Source organism: Nomascus leucogenys, chromosome 2, assembly GCF_006542625.1.
Source record: "Nomascus leucogenys isolate Asia chromosome 2, Asia_NLE_v1, whole genome shotgun sequence".
In the NCBI taxonomy this organism is placed as follows: Eukaryota; Metazoa; Chordata; class Mammalia; order Primates; family Hylobatidae; genus Nomascus; species Nomascus leucogenys.
In genome coordinates this window covers 142331254-142351834 of record NC_044382.1, presented here as the reverse complement: position 1 = coordinate 142351834, position 20581 = coordinate 142331254, and the positions used below count along the sequence as shown (strand labels likewise).

General features: G+C 35.6%; 1 protein-coding gene across 3 annotated transcripts in view; it reads right to left on the bottom strand.

Moving 5' to 3' along the window:
• Positions 1-20581, bottom strand: part of CNTNAP4 (contactin associated protein like 4) — a 334483-nt gene that overhangs the window by 290755 nt on the left and 23147 nt on the right. Inside the window, exon 1 of one of the 3 annotated variants that reach the window (XM_030819116.1) lies at positions 568-1054. The exons of 1 other annotated variant lie outside the window; for it this stretch is intronic. In XM_030819116.1, coding sequence (XP_030674976.1) covers positions 568-652 — 85 coding nt within the window. In that variant the 5' untranslated portion in view covers positions 653-1054. Of the gene's footprint in view, positions 1-567; positions 1055-20581 lie in introns of those variants that run through there. One more of the 3 variants, XM_003259972.4, reaches the window with a different exon arrangement.

Below are 20581 nucleotides of genomic sequence, written 5' to 3'. Positions count from 1 at the left end.
TCTTAGCAGCGAGGGCACAGCTCTTAATACTGAGACTCGCCTCAGCCAGTGCTGGTGCTCCTGAAGTCTGCAGTACATTTCAGTTATTAGCCTGCATCATTTTAAAATGCAGGCAGCTACTGGTCTGCCCAGTTGCAAACTTCAGAAATCTAAGCCAAAGCAGCATAATGTAAAGTCTGCCAGTTGTTTTCCTCTTAGACATAATTCCAGTAAAATTCAGTAGTTCTTTAAAAAAGAAGAAATGAAGATATTCACAGGCTATTCCCCAGATAAGATGCTAATTTCATGTTTTACTAGAACTTGGGCATTCTCAATGAATATTCAAAGACCAGAGGGTAAGATTCTGCGAGTAGACAAAAAGAGAAATGACACTTTGCCTATTTTGACCAGACCAAGAGGAGAGACAAGTGTTAACCGGTCACATTGGCAAGATTTTTAAGTGGTCCTTCGTTTACAGCAATACGCTTTGCAGCAATCCCAGCTGCAAATAATCATCATCAAAACAACAGAATCAAAGTTTTGCAGAGAGCCCCCCAGCAAGTTTTAAATCATTTGCTGTATACTTACAGGAATTCCCAGCTTCGACTCTGTTCCAATTTTGAGTAGATAACAGAAACAGCGTCTTGAGGACAGCTCCCGTGACAGATCCCATGTTCACATTTATTGGGATCCCCCAAAAGATCTTGAGAGGCTCTCGGAGCGCTCCAGTCCTGTTCTCAGTAGCTCTGCCAGCTCTGTCTGGGTCTTCAGCCCCTCTAGGTCTCTGTCTCTCCCCCTCCCTTCCTCCTCACCTCCCTCCGTCTTTTCTCCTTCCCTCCTACCTCTCTCTCCCCGTCTCTCTCTCTCTCTCTTTTCTCTCTCACACACACACACCGCCCTGACTTCTCACTGAAAAGCACTCAGCATCTTTCCTAACAAGCATCCACACCGCCGAGGCCACGCCCACTCCTCGCAGCAGCGGTCCCACAAATTGGCAGCAGCATCCTTCCTTCCAAACACACAACAGCGCTCGGAGCTCCGCTGCACCCAAAGGCGCGGCCTCCCGTTCGTGGGCCTCCTTAGGGTTCCCTCCCTTCTCCTCTATTTTCCAATAATCCTTAACCCTTTTCTCCCAGCTGGAGGTGTGGGTGGGGGAAGGGACAAGGCGGTGGAGCCTTCTGATTTTCTGGAGGTCTTGCATTTGGCAGAGCCAGAAAACACACGAAGCCATTCCTGATCATCCGGGAGTGCATCCAGGGAAAATTGCATTATGTTTCAAAACAAAGGCATAAAATAAGACAGAAATAACTAAGCAGCATTGGGAAATTGTAGCTAAAACCGTCCTCAGGGAAAACACTTGCTGTTGTTTTTCTCTGTTTCTATAAAACTGTACTCTTCAGCGAGGGTGCCAGGATTTTATTATGGAAATTCCCCACATGGGAACAGACATTCCTGCTTAGCAGATATTTAAAATCATCTGGTAGTAGTCTGCAAGAAATTAACATTTCTTATTTCAATGCTTCAGGTGTACAAATCCACAAATGAAATGCTTGGGCTAGATTTATTTTGATGAATGCATCATGCTGTGAATATGCAGTACCATTCTATAATCAAAAATTTTAATAACATTTCCAAAAAGGCCCAAAGTAGGAAATGAGGGAATACTGAAGAAAGGGACCTCCACCACCACCACATACACACACGCATACACATTCACACCAACACTGAACAATGTGACCATGTAATTCAAGTGACTTAAAGGAGAGAGGAATAAAGTTCAATTTGGAAGATCAATGATTAAAGAAAAATTACTCTTTGAATGGCTGGTCCATGGATACAACTATTTCTTGAATGGAATTTTAAAATGTCTAAATAATGGAGTTACTATTACATAACAAGAAGCATGTCACATGGTTCGTAGCAGATAAATAATCTATTTAAAATAAATGTCAAGATGTTTTACTGATAATGTGCTAGATTTTTTAGAAATGGAAATCCTGGGGTTCTCAAGTGCCTCTTGGTAATCACAAATTGGAAGAAACATAAGCCTTTAACACCACTTTCTTATGGAATAATGAAAGAGTGGGTTTGTCAAAGATCAGATAGGTTTGTCAAAGAGTGGGAAAATGACAGAAATACCCGTAAGAACTAAACATACTTGTTTAGCTCACGCCTGCAAAGAAAGCAGAATGGATCTTTTTTCTTTTCCTGTTTTACAAGAGAAAACAAGAACAGGGAATTTAAATGATTCGAAGAGGTCATAGAGTTAGTAAAAAATGCTGAGGACTGGACTTGGCTTTTCTGACTCCAGTTTTACTTCTCTCACCCTAGGACTTATTGCCCCTAAATCAGAGTATACCTCCTTCCTGACCCTTGTCAGTGGCAGCAAAAACCTTAGGTCCTAGGAAAATACAGCAAACACTTTGGGAGGCCAAGGTGGGCAAATCACTTGAGGTCAGGACTTCGAGACCAGCCTGCCCAACATGGTGAGATCCCATCTCTACTAAAAATAAAAAAATTAGCAGGGTGTGGTCGCAGGCACCTGTAATCCCAACTACTTGGGAGGCTGAGGCAGGAATTCGATTGAACCCGGGAGGCAGAGTTTGCACTGAACCAAGATTACACCACTGCACTCCAGCCTGGGCAACAGGGCGAGAATCTGCCTCAAAAAAAAAAATAAATAAATACAATAAAATAAAGGTCATGGGTTGAGTGTTTATTCTGAGTTCCTAGACTTGCATTCCTGATTTTATTTTTTCAATCATATGCTAAGTAAAAGCAAATATAAATTGACAGTTTATGTTAACTAATTATTGAAGGGGATTAAATTTTATTGAACACATACTATATGCCATTTGTTATCTAATTGAATAACTATATCAGTCCTTTGAAGAAAACATCATTATGTCTGTGGGACAGTTGTGAGCTCTCCAGAAGAAAAAAGTTGTCTCCTTGTTAAAATATTGTATTTAATTGTTCTTATAAAACAAATTAGAGAATGCGTCTTAAATGGATAAGTACACATAGCAAAAATGAAAAATAAACATCTTATAACAAAAATAACTTCTTTGGGACAACGTATAAATTATTACAGTGACCAATACTGGCGGATTTTTCCATATCAATGGGCTACAGTAATAGAAGGAATTGGGGGCTGGCCCTCAATGGAAGACCTGAGCATTTCAAGTCACTGCAAAACCTGTCTCTGCCTGATGGCTGCAGAGGGGTAGAGAGTTGCATAGACAAATGAAACAGTGAGTGCTTGAGATATGGTAAACAGAGGCCTCAGCCGGGCGCGGTGGTTCACGCCTATTATCCCAGCACTTTCAGAGGCCAAAGCGGGCAGATCATGACGTCATGAGACCGAGACCATCCTGGCTAACACGGTGAAACCCCGTCTCTACTAAAAATACAAAAAATTAGCTGGGCATGGCGGCAGGCGCCTTTAGTCCCAGCTACTCGGGAGGCTGAGGCAGGAGAATGGCATGAACCCAGGAGGCGGAGCTTGCAATGAGCTGAGATCGCACCACTGCACTCCAGCCTGGGCGACTGAACAAGACTGTCTCAAAAAAAAAAAAAAAAAAAGGCCGGGCGCGGTGGCTCACGCTTGTCATCCCAGCACTTTGGGAGGCCGAGGCGGGCGGATCACGAGGTCAGGAGATTGAGACCACGGTGAAACCCCGTCTCTACTAAAAATACAAAAAATTAGCCGGGCGTGGTGGCAGGCGCCTGTAGTCCCAGCTACTCGGAGAGGCTGAGGCAGGAGAATGGCGTGAACCCGGGAGGCGGAGCTTGCAATGAGCCGAGATCATGCCACTGCACTCCAGCCTGGGCGACAGAGCGAGACTCCATTTCAAAAAAAAAAAAAAAAAAAAAAAAAAAAAAAAAATAAATAAATAAAAAACCAGAGCGGCCTCCATACAAATTCAGCTTCCACTGTTGTTTTGATTAAATGACTCAATGAAGCTGACCTTTGGTTTACTTATTTTATAACCAAATAGGAGAATCATGACCAAAGAGTTCTTGTGATATAACGTATGACAACTATTGAATGCCGTGTGCTTAGTGGGCCCTCACTTACTTCCCAGCTTTAGATCTCTGCATTAAAACTGTACAGAGAATTGGTGTAAGCAGGCAATGTCAGAGCTTGGCCGCCCAGGTTCACTGTCTGTACAGGTTCCACCACCCACCAGCTACATGGCCTTGGGTAAGCTGCATCAGGATAATAATCCTTGATCCTTAATTTCCTCATCTGTGCACCAACGATGAGTACAGTATCAACCTCGTGGTTAAGACAATGTCCTGTAAAATGAGCATGCCTAGCAGGCACATGATCAATGCTCCTTTTGTAATTATTATATTAGTACAACTCACATGGCACAGATAAGAAATCTGATGAGCAGAGGGATTACAGCTTGTGGGATATGACCCACTGGTGGCAGAAAAGGGTTGGTCTCCAAGACCTACTAAGTTATGCATCATTTCTCCATTCCCACCAGGATGGTGTTTAACATCAGAAAATCGAAGGAAAAGTCAGAAAAGTGTGGAGATCTAATTTTGCACACCTGTACTGCTGATTCAGACTCCTTTAATCACTTCTCCCTGTGTCTGTATTTTGGTTATGTTTTCCACCAATTAAGAAAAGACCCTGGTGTTTAAGGTCTCCCGCGTCCATACTACAGGTCACACCCTGCCTGGAAAAAGCCATGTAAATCAGATCAAAATGTTGAAATTCATAAAATCAGGCTTTGAGTTATTTTCTTGTTACATCTTGCCAGAGAACTGTATGTCCAACTACAGTGGTCCATGGAGGATCCTAAACTATAGTTTAGACTAGAAAACGACCAGAAGGCAATAGTGGAACTATATTACATTGAAACAGTAGAAAGAAATTAACTTACAATGTTTTTGTTTCATTTATTCATCTAACAGTTATTTAACCCTACATTGCTATTATAGGAATCTTTTCATTTCAAATCTGGGTAATCATTTCATTTCTTTTACATTGTTTGATTTGTCTTTATATCTTCAAAATGAAATGGATACTTTTTAGACATTGTGCTTTTACCTTCATTTTTATTGTAGTTAAAAAAACATATAACATTAAATTCACCATCATAATCATTTTTAAGTATAGTTCAGTAGTGATGAGTATATTCACATTGTGGTCCAACAAATCTCTAGAACTGAAACTCTATACATTAAACATTAATTCCCTCTCTTCCCCCGCTCCTGCAGCCATTCGCAACCACCTTTCCACTTTGTGTTTCTGACTTCGACTACTTCAGATGCTTCATATGAGTGGAATTATATGGTATTTGTCGTTTTGTGACTGACTTCGCTTAGCGTGGTGTCCTCAATGTTCACCCATATTGTAGGATGTGACCGGGTTTCCCTCTTCGTAAGGCTGCACAGTATTCCATTGTATGTATATACTGTATTTTCTTTATTCATTCATCTGTCAGTGGACATTTGGAATTCTTCCACCTTTTGACCATAGTGAGTAATGCTACAAAGAACATGAGTGTGCAAGTATTCCTTTAAGATAATGCTTTGAATTATTTTGGATACATATCCAGAAGTGGGATTGCTGGATCATATAATCATTCATTTTTAATGTTTGAGGAACCTTTATACTACTTTTTATAACAGCTGAATCATTTTACATTTTTACAAACAGTGCACAGGGCTTTAATTTCTCTGTATCCTTATTCGAACTTGTTTTCTGTTCTTTTGATAGTGGCCACACCAATGGGTATAAGATGATATCTCATTGAGGTTTTAATTTGCATTTATCTTGATTAGTGATGTTAAGCCTCTTTCCACATGCTTGTTGTCCATTCTTATGTCTTCTTTTGAGAATTGTCTATTAAGTTATTTGGTCATCTTTAAACCAGGTTATTTGTTTTTGGTATTGTGGAATTGTGGAAATTTCTTATATAGTCTAGATATTAACCCCTTGTAAGATATATAACTTGCAAATATCTTTTTCTATTTTGTAGGTTGATTTTTCACCTTTTGTTTCCTTTTGTCAACAGAAGCTTGGTGCAGTCCCATTTGCCTGTTTTTGTTTAGTTACCTGTGCTTTTGATGTCATATCCAACGAATCATTGCCAAATTCAATGTCGTTTATGCTTTCTTCCGGGGGTTTTATAGTTTTAGGTATTATGTCTATGTCTTTATTCATTTTGAGTTAATTTTTGTCTGTGAGGTAAGATCAAGCTCAAACTTCATTCTTTTGCATAGGACTATCCATTTTTCCTACATCTTTTGTTGAAGAGACTGTCCTTTTCCTCCATTGTGTGGATTGGCATGCTTGTGAAGATCATTTGGTGGTATACACCAGAGTTCATTTCTGGGATATACATTCTGTTCCATTGTTTTATATATCTGTTTTTATGCCAGTACCACAGTAAACTTGACTATTGCTGCTTCATCATATGTTTTGAAAGGAGGATTGAGGCCTCCAATTTAGTTTGTTTTCAAGATTCTTTTGATTATTCAGAGTCCCTTGAGATTCTATATGAATTTCAAGCTTTTTTAATTTCTGAAAAAAATGTCACTTGCATTTTGATAAGAATTGCATTTAATCTGTAGATCACTTTGGGTAGTAAGGATATTCTAACATTAAGTTTCCAGTCCACAAACATAGGATGTCTTTCTCTTTATTTGTGTATTCTTTTATTTCTTTTAGCAATGTTTGATGGTTTTTTAGTGTGTAACTCTTTCACTTCCTTGATTAATTTTATCACTGGTTATTTTATCTTCTTTGATGTTATAGTAACATCTTAATTTCTTTTTTGAACTGGTTATTGTTAATGTATAGAAATGTTGCTTATTTCATGTGTTGATTTTACATTCTGCAACTTTGTTAAAATCATTTATTTTGGATGCATTTTATTTCTTTTTCTTGTCTAATTGCTCTAGCTAGGACTTCCAGTACCACGGTGCATAGTAGTGGTGAAAGCAGACCTCTTTGATGTGTTCATGATCTTAGAAGAAAAACTTTCAGTCTTTCTCCATTGATTATGATGTTAGCTGTGAACTTTTTATATACGTATTTTATTATGTTGAGGTAGTTTCCTTCAATTTCTAGTTTGTTGAGTATATTTATCATTAAAGGATATTGAATTTTGTCAAGTAGTTTTTCTGCATCAGTTGAGATAATCATGTGTTTTTTCCCCTTCATTCTGTTACTGTGATGTACTACAGTAATTGATTTTCGTATTTTGAAACATCCTTTCATTCCATGCATAAATCCTACTTGGTTATGGTGTATAATTTTTTAATGTGCTATTCAATCAGTTTACTAGTATTCTGCTGAGGATTTTTGCATCAGTATTCATCAGAGATATTAGTCTACAGTTTTCTTGGTGTGTCTTTGTCTGGTTTGGATATCAGGATAATGCTGGCCCCATAAAATGAATTTGGAAGTTTTCTTCCTCTCCAATTCTTTAGAACAGCTTGAGGAAGATTGCTGTTAACTCTTCTTTAAATGTTTGGTAGCATTCTCCAGTGAAGCCATCTGGTCCTGGGTTTTTCTAGGTTGGGAGGTGTTTGCTTACTGCTTCACTCTCCTTACTAGGCAAAAGTCTGTTCAGATATTTTGCTTCTCCATGATTCAATCTTGACAGGTTGTATGTTTAGAAAAATTTACCCGTTTCTTCTTGGTTTTCCAATTTGTTGGCACATAATTGTTCAAGTAGTTCTCATAAAACCTTTCCCTTCTCACTTTAATTGTAATACCACTTCTTTCATTTCTAATTTTAGTTGAGTCTTCTCTCTTTCTTCATTGTTAGTCTAGGTAAGGCTTTGTCGATTTTGATGAAATAAACTCGGTTTTATCGATTTATTTCCATTCTTTTATTCACAATTTCATTTTTCTCTTTTCTAATTTTTATAATTTTCTTCCTTCTGCTAACTTTTGGTTTAATTTGTTCTTCTTTTTCTAGTTCCTTCAGGTGTAAAGCTGTTTGAGATTTTTCCTTTTTTAATTTTTTAATTTTTATGGGTATATTTATGTGTATATATTTATGACACACAAGAGATATGTTGATACAGATATACAATGTGTAATAATCACATCAGGGTAAATGGGGTATCCATTATCTCAAGCACTTATCCTTTCTTTGTGTTATAAAAAATCCAATTATACTATTTTAGTTATTTTTAAATGTACAATAAATTTTTTACGATAGTCCCTCTGTCGTACTATCAAATACTAGAATTTATTCATTCTTTATAACTATATTTTTGTACCCATTAACCATCCCCACTTTCCCCCGCCCCTCCCCCACCCTTCCCAGCCTCTGGTAATCATCATTCCATTTTTTTACCTCCATGTGTTCAATTGTTTTAATTTTTAGCTCTGACAAATCAGAGAGGGCATGTTAAGAGTGTCATTGGGTGCCTGGCTTATTTCACTTATCATAGTGACCTCCAGTTTCATCTATGTTGTTGCAAATGACAGGATCTTTTTCCTTTTTATAGCTGAATAATACTTCATTGTGTATATGTACCACGTTTTCTTTATCTATTCATCTGTTAATAGATGCTTGGATTAAATCCAAATCTTGGCTATTGTGAATAGTACTGCAATAAACAGATATCTCTTTGATATACTGATTTTCTTTCTTTGGGGTATACACCTAGCAATGGGATTGCTGGATCATATGGTAGTTGTAGTTGTAGTTTTTTAGAAACCTCCATACTGTTATCCATAATGGCTGTACTAATTTACATTCCTACCAACAGCATATGAGGGTTCCCCTTTCTCCATATTCTTGCCAGTATTCATTATTACCTATCTTTTGGATAAAAGCCATGTTAACTGGGGTGAAGTCATATTTCATTGCAGTTTTGATTTGCATTTCTCTGACAATCAGTGATGTTGAGCACCTTTTCATAAATCTGTTTGCCATTTGTACGTCTTCTTTTGTGAAATGTCTATTCAGATATTTTGCCCATTTTTAATTAGATTATTAGATTTTTCCTATAGAGTTAAGTTCCTTATATATTCTTTTTATTAATCGCCTATCAGATGGATACTTTGCAAATATTTTCTCCTATTCTGTGGGTTGTCTCCTCACTTTGTTAGTTGTTTCCTTTGCCATGCAGAAGTTTTTTAGCTTGATGTGATCCCATTTGTCCATTTTGGCTTTGGTAGCCGGTGCTTAAGGGATATTACTCAAGAAATCTTTGCCCAGACCAATGTCCTTGAGTGTTTCCCCAATGTTTTCTTTTAGTGGTTTCATATAATTTTTCCTATTTTTTTAATGTAAGTGTTTGCCACTGTAAACTTTCTTAGTACTTATTTCACCGTATCCCACAAGTTTTGGTATGTTGTGTTTTCATTTTCATTTTTCTCCAGATATTTTCCAAATTCCCTTGTGATTTCTTCTTTAACCCATTGGTTGTTTAAAAGTGAGTTGTTTAATTTTTACATATTTGTGGATTTTGTTTTCTTTCTGTTATTGACTTCTAGTTTCATTCCATAGTGGTCAGAAACTTACTTTGCATGATTTCAGTCTCCTTAAATTTGTTAAGACTTGCTTTGTGGCCTAACATGTGGTCTGTCTTGGAGAATGTTCCATGTGCAGTTGAGAAAAACATGTGTTCCACTGCTATTGGGTAGAGTGTTCTGTATAAGTCTATTAGGTCTGATTGGTATATAGTATTATTCAAGTCCTCCGGTTTATTTTTTTTTACTTGACAGATGAAATTATATACATATATATTTATCGGGTACAACATAGTGTTTTGAAATATATGCACATTGTGAAATGGCTAGATCAAACTCATTAACATGTATATATCTTATCTTAGCCCATTTTTTGCTGCTGTGACAGAATACCTGAGACTGGGTAATTTACAAGGAACAGAAATTTACTTGGCTCACAGTTCTGGAGGCTAGAAAGTCCAAGAGCATGGTTGTGGACTCTGGTGAGGGCCTTCTTGCTGCATTATGCCCTGGCAGAAACAGGAAGACTAAGACAGCAAGAGAGGGCCAAACTCACTTTTATAATAAGCCCACTCTCACGATAACTAACCACTTTTCGGATAAAAAATATTAACCCATTCATGAAGGCAGAGTCACCTCGACCTAACCACATCTTAATAGGCCCTACTTCCCAATACTGTTGCATTGGAGAGTAAGTTTCCAATATATGAACTTTGGGGGACACATTCAAGCCATAACATGCATTACTCCTTATAGTTGTCATTTTTTGTGGTGAGAACCCTTAAAATCTACTTTCTTAGCACTTTTCAAGAATATAGTACACTGTTGTTAACCACAGTCCTCATGATGTATGTAATACATATCTTGAACTTACTCCTCTTATCTAATTGAAATTTTGTAACCTTTGACCAACATTTTCCCAACCCTCTTCCCCACTGCTTCCCCATCTTCTGATGAGCACCATTTTACTCTCTATTTCTATCAGATCAACTTTTTTAGATTCCATATAGGAGTGAGATCATGCAGTATTTATCTTTTGGTGCCTGGCTTATTTCACTTAACATCATGCCCTTCAGGTTCATCCATGTTGTTAGAAATCACAGGATTGCCTTCTTTTTTAAGGCTGAATAGTATTCTAATGTGTATACATACACCATATTTTCTTTATCTACTCATCTGTTGATGGGCACTTAGGTTGATTTTATATCCTCACTATTCTGAATAATGCTGCAATAAATATGAGTGCAGATATCACTTTGACATAGTAATTTACGTTTTTCTTTTATATATACATCCAATAGTGCTAGATACAAATTATATTTTTAACTTAAGAAACTTCATACCTTTTCAATTAATGGCTGTACTAATTTGCATTCCCACTGTTTTTTAATTGTGCTTTCATTTGGTTGTTTTATCCACATCTAAAAGTAGAGTATTTAAACCTCCTACTGCTATTAACTTGCTTTCTGTTTTTCCCTTTATTCCTATCCATGTTTGCTTCATATATTTGGGAGCTCTAATGTTAATTGCATGAATATTTCTAAGTGTTCTATCTTTCTGGTGAATTTGGATTTTTATAATTACATGATGTACTCCTTCATCTCTTGAGACAGTTTTTGTCCTAAATTTTACTTTGCATGAGTTAACTATGGCCACCCCTGCTCTCTTTAGGTTTTTATGCATGGAATACCATTTTCTACCCTTTCACTTTTAACCAATGTGCATCCTTAGATTGAAAGTGAGTTTCTTGTAGACAGCATATGGTTGAATCTTGTTTTATATCAATTTACCCAATCTATGTCTTCAAATTTGGGGGCTTAATTTATTTACATTTAAAGTAATTACTGTTAGGAAAGGATTTACTATTTCCATCCTGTTCATTGTTTTCAGTATATGATATAGCTTTTTTGTCTCTTCTCTTCTCTCTTGCTGCCTTATTCTGTGTTTTATTAATTTTTATAATGACATGTTTTGATACGCTTCTCATTTCTCTTTGTGTATATTCTACAGATATTTTATTTGTGGTTACCATTATAATTACATAAAACATTTTAAAATTGTAACAATATATTTTAAACTGATTATAACTTAATTACATATAAAAACTCTACTCCTTTACATCTCTGTTACTCCTGCGCTATATTAATGACACAAATTAGCTTTTTATATTGTGAGTCTGTTAATATGAAGTTATAATTACTATTTATGCCTTTGTTTTTTTTAATTCTACAACACATTAAAAATTATTTATGCACCTGCATTATAATACTATAGGATTCTATATTTTTCTATATATTTACTCTTACCAGAGAGTTTTATATTTTCATATGGTTTCCTGTTGCTATTTATTATTCTTTCACTTCAACTTGAAAGACTACCTTTAGTGTTTCTTGTAAAGTAGCTCTAGTTGTAATTAACTCCTTCCATTTTTATCTGGGGAAGTCTTCATTTATTCTTTAGTTCTGAAATGCAGTTTTGCTGGATATAACTTCTTAGTTGGTAGTTTTTCTTCCAGCACTTTGAATATATCATCCCACTTCCACCTAGCCTGCAAAGTTTCTGTGATAAATCTGCTGATAATCTAATAGAAGTTCCCATGTATATGGTGAGTCACTTTTCTCCTGCTGCCTTCAAAATTCTCTTTGTGACTTTTGATGGTTTGATTATTATGTGTGTTGGTGATATCTCTTTAGAGTTATCCTAGTCAGAGTGCTTTCAGATTTTGAATTTGTATGTCCATTTCTCAATTCAGATTTGGGAAGTTTTTGGTCAATATTTCTTCAAGTAAGCTATCTGTCCTTTTCTCTCTTTCTTCTCCTTCTCAGATTTAATAAATGCTTTTGTTGTTTCACTTGATGGTGTCTCATAAGTCCCTTAGTCTGTTCTTTATTTTTTTTTTCTTTTTGGCCTTCTGCTTGAATAATTTTGAATTTTCTATTTTTGAGTTCACTGATTCTTTTTTCATCTGGTCAAGTCTGCTGTTGAGTCTCTCTAGTGAATTTTTCAACTCAGTTGTCATGTTCTTTAGCTGCAGAATCTCTGTTCAGTTCTTCACAGTTTCTCTCTGTATTGATATTTTCATTTGGTTTATACCTTGTTTTCCTTATTTTATTGTTTATACTCTTTTAATTCATTGAGCATCTTCTTGAAGATTATTTTGAAATCTTTGGCTAGTAATCCATATATCTGTTTCTTTAGGGGTGATTTCTGGAGAATTAGTATGGTTCTTTGGGCCTTATTTCTATTGTTTCTTTATATGTCTCCTTATCTTCTGTTGGGACTTGGGCACTTGAAAATCAGCCACCTCTCTCAGTCTTTGTGATCCAGTTTTGTGCAGGGAAAACCTTCAACAACCAGATGGGCTATAGATTCTGGAGATCTCTCAAGACTTTTCTGAGGCAATGTCATCTGTGGGTTTGTGTGTAATCTAATTACAGAGGTTTGCCAATTCCTACTCAGGAGCTCCCCTGGTGACTTTCTGTGGTACTGCAGACTGGTACTAAACCAAGCCATGTTAATTGCCTTTGTTCTCAGCAGCCCCAGCCAGGCTCCCTACTCCTGTCAGTACTTAGAAAAGATAGAAACCAGTTCCTCAGGAAGCCCTATAAAAATTCAAGAGAGTTAACATACTTTTTATTCCAACATATTTTTTCCTCTCCTATTTATCTTCCAGAGAGAAGTTGCAAATTTTCTCTTAACTGCATTGCACTGTACTAGGAGAAGGTTTCTGAGAAGTGAGTATCATAAATTTTCCTACGAGAATTCCATTCAGTTGGCATTGTGCTTGCCTGGGGTGCATAAATCTCCTGCCTGGTTTTTTGATTTTGCACAAAGGCAATTGCATATATACTGTTGTTAAACTGACATCTCTGGGGGAGCAAGAAAATCTGAGTCTTCCTATTCTGCCATTTTGCTTATGTCATTGCTCAAAATTGATGTTTTCTAAACTAAAATATAGTAGAACTAATAAAAATTTTGCTAAAACCCTGTTTCAAATATATTCTGAATAACATGAACAATGCTTCCTATATTACCAGTAAATATACAAAAATAGTCATTGTTGGGTTTGAACCTTTATGCATTAATATATTATTAATGATATTTACTTTATTTTATGTTGCACATTTAGTTAAGAGACTTGACTTTCAATAGCATAAATGCATTTTATTAGCAATTTTTATATTTCCCTAAGCACTACTATTTTTTCTCTTTTAATCTGTATATTACAGATAGTGTAAGTGATGACTTTGATAATAAGACATATACTAAGCTTTGCAATTTTACAAACACCCAAAACTCTAGCAGCACACTTTTTCTACTAACATCTCACCTGACACAACCCTTCCATTATAAAGATTTACTCAGTAAATTAAGATAAAAAATTATAGCCAACACTGGATGTCCTCTTCAAAAATATAGTAATAATAAAAGATATTTATGTTTCTTATGTTGAATGGCAACTTTACTTCCTTTTCTTTAACATTGTTAAAGAAACTTTGGAATTTTTGCTTACCCAAACAAATTATACACATATATGTATATATGTGTGTATGTATGTATAATATAAAAATATATGTATATATATTACACACAAGTTCAGTAATCTCTTAGTCTGCCATATTTAATATGTTATTACATTCAGACAATTTTTTATATCAGGTATTGTATCTTTTAGTTCTAAAACTTCAACTCACATCCTTTTTATTTCTTCCTTGGAACTACTTAACCTTTTGAGCATATAAAAAATAATTAAGTCTCTTAACATCCTTATCTGCTCATTCAATCTGTTAGATTATAATAATAATATTAGATTATTATTGATTATTTTCCTCATTCTAAGTTGTATTTCTTGCTTTTTTGCATGACTGGCAATCTATAATTGGATGCCAGACGTTGTGTAAAATTTACATTACTGGTTGCTAGATTTTTGTATCCCTACAAATATTCTTGAGTTTTGTTCTAGGCTGCAGTTAAGTTACTTAAAAATAACTTGATTCATTTAAGCCTTGCTTTTATAATTTTTTCAGGTGAGTATGAAGTAGTTCTTAACCTACAGCTACTGAGACAAGACTTTCCTGAGTATTCTATCCAATGCCCTATGAATTATGAGTTTTTCTTGTCTGGCTAATAGAAATAAGCACTATTCTCAGCCCTATGAGAGTAATAAAACCTCTTCCTTCTAATTGTTTGTTTGTTTGTTCATTTGTTTTAGAAATAGTGTCTTGCTCTATCACTCAGGCTAGAGTGCAGTGATGCAATCATCCCTCTAATAGTTCTTAATGTTTGTTCCTGGTCTCACATAGTTTCTTCACACACATGTGCTGATTAGTATTCAGCTGAGTACTCAAGAGGAACCTTCCACAGATGTAAAAGTTTCTCTCTCTATGCAATTCTCTTCTCTCTTGTACTCTCTCCTGTGAATTACAGCAGCCTTCATCTTCCAAACTCACAGATCCATCTCCTCAACTCAGGGAATCCATCAGACTCAATCTAGGTTTCCCTTCCCTATACCATGGCTTGGAAACTTTCTACAGGCAGTAGGCTAAGGCAATTAGAGAGATCACGTTGTTTCTCACCTTTCAGAGATGATTGTACTTTGTCACTTGAAACCTAATATCTTAGAAGTCATTATTTCATACATTTTTGTCTATTTTGGTTATTTCAATTAAAAGAATAAATCTGATCCCTATTCTTCTATATTGGGCGGAAGTATTTTTTAAATGATGGTTTTATATACTTCTATTTTCCATGGGATGAAAAAGGTGTGACATGAAGAGTATTCTGTCTAAATTATTTTCCTCCAACAAAAGTTAGTTAACCATCTCTGGGAAGTTGAAAGAGGAGAACACAGAGTTTAAATTTTTTTCTAAAATAATTAGAAAATAATTTTTCTTTTTAAAAATGATTTGTTTTAATATTTCTGTAAAATAAGTACTACATGAATGCTCTCATCTTTAATTTAATATCATGAGGCATCATAACACCAATATTCACTGGTAACTATGTTTCTCTATATGATTATTCTTGATTTAGGTGTCTTCTTTGGTATAGAAAAATAAGTCTGACACTAAATCAAGGTTTAACTTAACACATAAAACGAATGCATACATAAAATTGGAGTAACATTTCAGGAATGAGAAAATAAATCATTGATTTCACCAAAAGGTTTTAAATACATTTAGCATAAGACAAAACACTTAACCCCTTAAACAGAGATAACAATATGCTTAAAATTCAAAAATACTAAAAAGGGGGGATTAGATCACCCATATGTGAAACTCAAGATTTTCAGTCATTTTTCTAGGAACCAGCCATGATTTATGGGAGGGCAAAGATGATCTGATGCAAGAAGGTTGAACAGAAAAGAACATTTAAAAAAGCAGAATGGGTAGAGTGTGGTGAGGGGCAATGGGACTATAAAGAAAGGGATAATTAAGGTGTCAAAGATGGGTTTGCCTCCCGTGCAGTTTTGTCTCCATGAAACCCGGTGACTACAGCATTCAGAATTTCTCCTCCCTGATAGAAAAAGCTTATCCCAGTAGGAATGAATAGTGTTAGAAAATATCATGCTTAGATTTGTGATGTCTTTATAGTGAAGTGATTTAAGCTTAAGGGAACACAGTTACTATACAAAACAAAGAATTCAGTAGATGAGGACTTTGAAAATTTTATATATCTAGCAGCATTTATGTTTTAGAACTTTAGACTGCCTCATGGAATGTTTCCATTTCTCAGAATAATGAAGCAGAAACAATTTTGGCCTCAGGCAGGTCCAGGGAAATCAAATCCACCTACCACCTAGATCTTCAGATCCACAACACACAGCAAGTTTCATGCCTGTCAACTGATGTGCCTTAAGGGAGCAATTCTCCAACTCCCAGGTAGAAATCTACTATTATAGAAGAGGGAGGATAGCTGGGGTTAATCTCCTACAAGTAAAATGGGTTGTTACTTTTGCAAACATGGCAATGGTGCCATCTTTACAGTAGCAGGAGAAGGAAGAAAGCAGTTACAGAGTTCACCTGTTTTTTGAAGAGGTTAGCTCACTTCATGTGTACTATCTGAGCACTTCCCAGTTAGAGACTGGGGAGTAAGCCCCATAGGGTAGATACATGCATGAAATCATTTCATCTTGACCTACTTTTCAATATGGTAGACACTAGCCATATTAGAACTAGAGCCAACTGCTCACTCATACTGGCCATATTTCAAGGGCTTAATAATAATACATGTGGCCAGCAGCTACCATATTAAATAAAGCAGATACAGAACATTTTCATCAAAGCAGAAAGTGGTACAATAGATGCCTTTAAAGCTGGGTAACATTATTACAAATTGCCAATATTTCAGTAACTAATTTCTCCGTGAAAAACATTTAACAGCAAGTTTCCTTCCAATCTTACTGAAATAATGTACGTTACATTTTTAGGCCGTACAGTCTCAAAAGAGAAAAAATGTATTTTGCTCTTTGTGGATAAACATTGAACTCAGTGAGATAAACCACACAGATTGCTCACAGATAATGTTTTCCATACATCATGGTGGTAAATAAAAGTGAAAGATTACATGCAGGGTAACTTACTAAGAGTATACACTCAATAGTCCTTTGAAACAAATTAGTGTGCATGCTTCCATGTTCACTGCAGCATAATTCACAGTAGCCAAGATATGGAATCAAAGTGGTCAGTCACCAAAGTGATGATCAACAAATGAATGGATTTTTAAAATATGATCTATATACACAATAGAATACTATTTAGCCTTTTAAAAGAAGGAAATAGTGGCTCATGCCTGTAATTCCAGCACTTCGGGAGGCCGAGGCGGGTGGATCACAAGCTCAGGAGCTCGAGACCAGCCTGGCCAAGATGGTGAAACCCTGTCTCTACTAAAAATACAAAAATTAGCTGGGCATGGTGGTGGGTGCCTGTAATCCCAGCTACCTGGGAGGCTGAGGCAGAGAATTGCTTGAACCTGGGAGGCAGAGGTTGCAGTGAGCTGAGATCACACCACTGCACTCCAGCCCAGGCAACAGAACAAGACCCCCCAAAAAAAGAAAGAAGGAAATGCTATCATTTGTGACAAGCTGAATAAATCTGAAGGACATTATGTTAAGTGAAATAAGTCAAACACAAAAAGGCAAATACTACATGATCTCACCTATTTACAGACTAAAAAAGTTGAACTCAAAAGCAGACAGTAGAATGATGGTTACCAGAGGCTGGAGAAAGGAGGGTTAAGGACATTTTGTTCAAAGGACACACAATTGTAGTTACACAGGAGAAATAAGTTCAAGAGATTAATTATACAACATGGTGACTACAGTTAGAAAAAAAAAGTTTTTTTTTTTCTTAAAAGATGCTCAGAGAGTAGTTTCTAAATATTCTCACCACAAAAACATGGTACATATGTGAGGTAAGGCATCTTTTAATTAGCTTGATTTAGCTATTCCAAAAACATACACAAATTTTAGAACATCATGTTGTACATAAGCATATACAACTTTTATTGGTCCATTTAAAGTAAAAATAAATAAATAAAAAAATAGTATGCATACTCTGGTCAAAATTTCAAATAATGTGGCATGGATATGAAAAATAAAAGGAAAAAAAATTCTAGCAAAACAAGGCCTAAATGTGGAACAAAAATGATTACAGTAAAGATTTAGAGAGCACAGTGGCCTAGGTGAATAAAATTGTGAAAAGAATGAGACTGAGAGCAAAAGCTTTGAATTTCAGCTCCTCTCACCCACTAGTGTAAATCATCAAATCTTTCTAAACCTTGGTATTTGCACTTCCCTTCCAGGTTGGTTGTGATTATTATGTGAGAATAATTAATGCTAAGTGTCTCACCCAATTTCTGTAACACAGTGAGGGTATAATAAATGAGTGTCATTATTATTAATATAAAAAAAACTCAAGAAACTGTTTTTAAAGATTTTCAAATACATTACATACATAATTATCATTATAAACTTATTTGATGTCACTAAGCGTTTATCCCAAACCACAGGTTTAATATACTCAGCCTTAGATTTTAAAACATATATCATACGTATGATATTTGCCAGACAGCAGTGTGGTAGAATATTTTATTCAGTCCTTCCAAATTTCTATAGTATATTGCTATATTTTTGGATGATGTTACCCCAGATCAATTTTTACACTAAAAAATTATATTACTGAAATCCATTATATTCATGCTCTCTTTATTAAAAAGCTACCCACAAAGGGTACTGGGAGGGTGGGGAAGAGGTGAGGATAGTTAAAGAATAGTTTGAAAGAATGTACAAAAAATAGTTCAAAAGAATGAACAAGACCTAGTATTTAATGTGAACCTTTTTCAACTACAAAGTTCTTGCAAAATTATTTACTCCATTGAATGTCCAGGTTAAATTAAGAAAGTTGAAATTTTCCTGCAGAAGAACTTCATTTAAATACCACTGAATAGAGATCCTCTATCAGGTTAAGATTATTACTTGTTCTATTTCATGCGATTGTGCTTTTTTCTTAACTTATTGTTTCTCATAAGTCATGAGACATTATGACATATGTGTGAGACATTATTTATGATATACATGTTATAGATAGATAGATACAGAATATGTATACCTGTATGGTTATATATAGTTACACTTCAGCAATTTTTCAAGGACTTTAGATCTTGAGTATATCGTTTTATAGGTACCTTCTCTTTAGTTGACTCATTTGCAAGAAAATCAGTGATGTGGAGTCTCCCCAAGAGGATGCATATGTAAATAATAAAGCTTCACATTCTTGAACAAATTGCACTTTTACACAATGATTCTCTTAACTTTATTTAACACATAAAGGAAAATTTTATAAAACTCATGGATTATCTTGAAAATATCTCATGACATTATATGCTGTGGAGATTATTGGCCTCCTTATTAAATAAGCTATTTTGATGATTAGTAAGGCTAGAAAATCCAAGATGGCCTCTCTCATATGTTGTTAGGGACCAGATGTAGCACTTTAGTTCTCCTTCACATGACTAGACTGTCTCCTTGACATGGAGGTCTTTGAGCAGTGGTCAAAGAGGATTAAAGGTGTCAGCTACAAGATCTCTTGAGGCCTAATCTCTAATGCTCACATCATGTCACTCCCACCTCGTTCTATTCAACAAAGCAAATCACGAGCACAAATGGAACAGAACAGAGAAATAGATTTTACTTCAGTGTGAGAAAAGTGGCAATGTCACATTGCAAAAAGAGGTATATACTGGAATAGGAAGAATTTGTAGCCATTAAACAATCTATCTCATGCCAAGTTTTCTTTTTCATCTTTGCATTATTTTTCTGACAAATTTGTATGACAGCAGAAGACACTGCTTGCATCTGTCTGTCTTTAACAACATAAATACAAAAGATAAATTTCTCAAAAATATGTTTGGTCTTCATCAATTTTTCCAAAGGCTTTTCTTAATCTCTTGATATTCAAATCATTATCTTTTGAGGTTTGAAATAAATTTGCATTTAATTTGCTGTATACAGATAATGTTGACAGCATCTTATATTCAACAATGAACTAACCTAGAAATGACCTAACACAGGAGTAAGGGGGGGTCTATGCTAGTGTAAGCAAGAATGACAGTTGAGAAGGGCCTGATTTTATAAATAATCAATTTATTAATAGCTGTTTTGCTATAAGAATTTTGTGACTACAGAGTCTTAAAATTGCAGACTTGGGATTATATTTAGTTAGTAAGGACCTTCTCTCATCCAAATTATTTTTAACTCCTTATTTTGTATTCAACATTGTACTATTGCCCTAGTTTCAACTATGAATGAATGGAACCATTCTATGAATTTCAAATACAAGGAGATTACTATGGAATTTTCTTAGATGGGTATTGAAAGGGCCATGGGAACAGAAGGCAAGATTATCCAAAGATTAATAACTGCAAGAAAGCATTACTATGTTTGGATTGGAGAAGGAAAGGAGGCAATAATGTCACCTGGAGCCCACAGCACAGTGCTCCTGGGGATCCACAGTTGGAGCTGAGCTGCCTGAGCAGATACGCAGAATACTGCCCTCCCAGCAATTTCACAGTTGCTCCAGCCTCCATCATTCCTGGCAATGTCCCATGTGGCTCTTACCAAAAAGTACAAGAAAGGAGTAACGT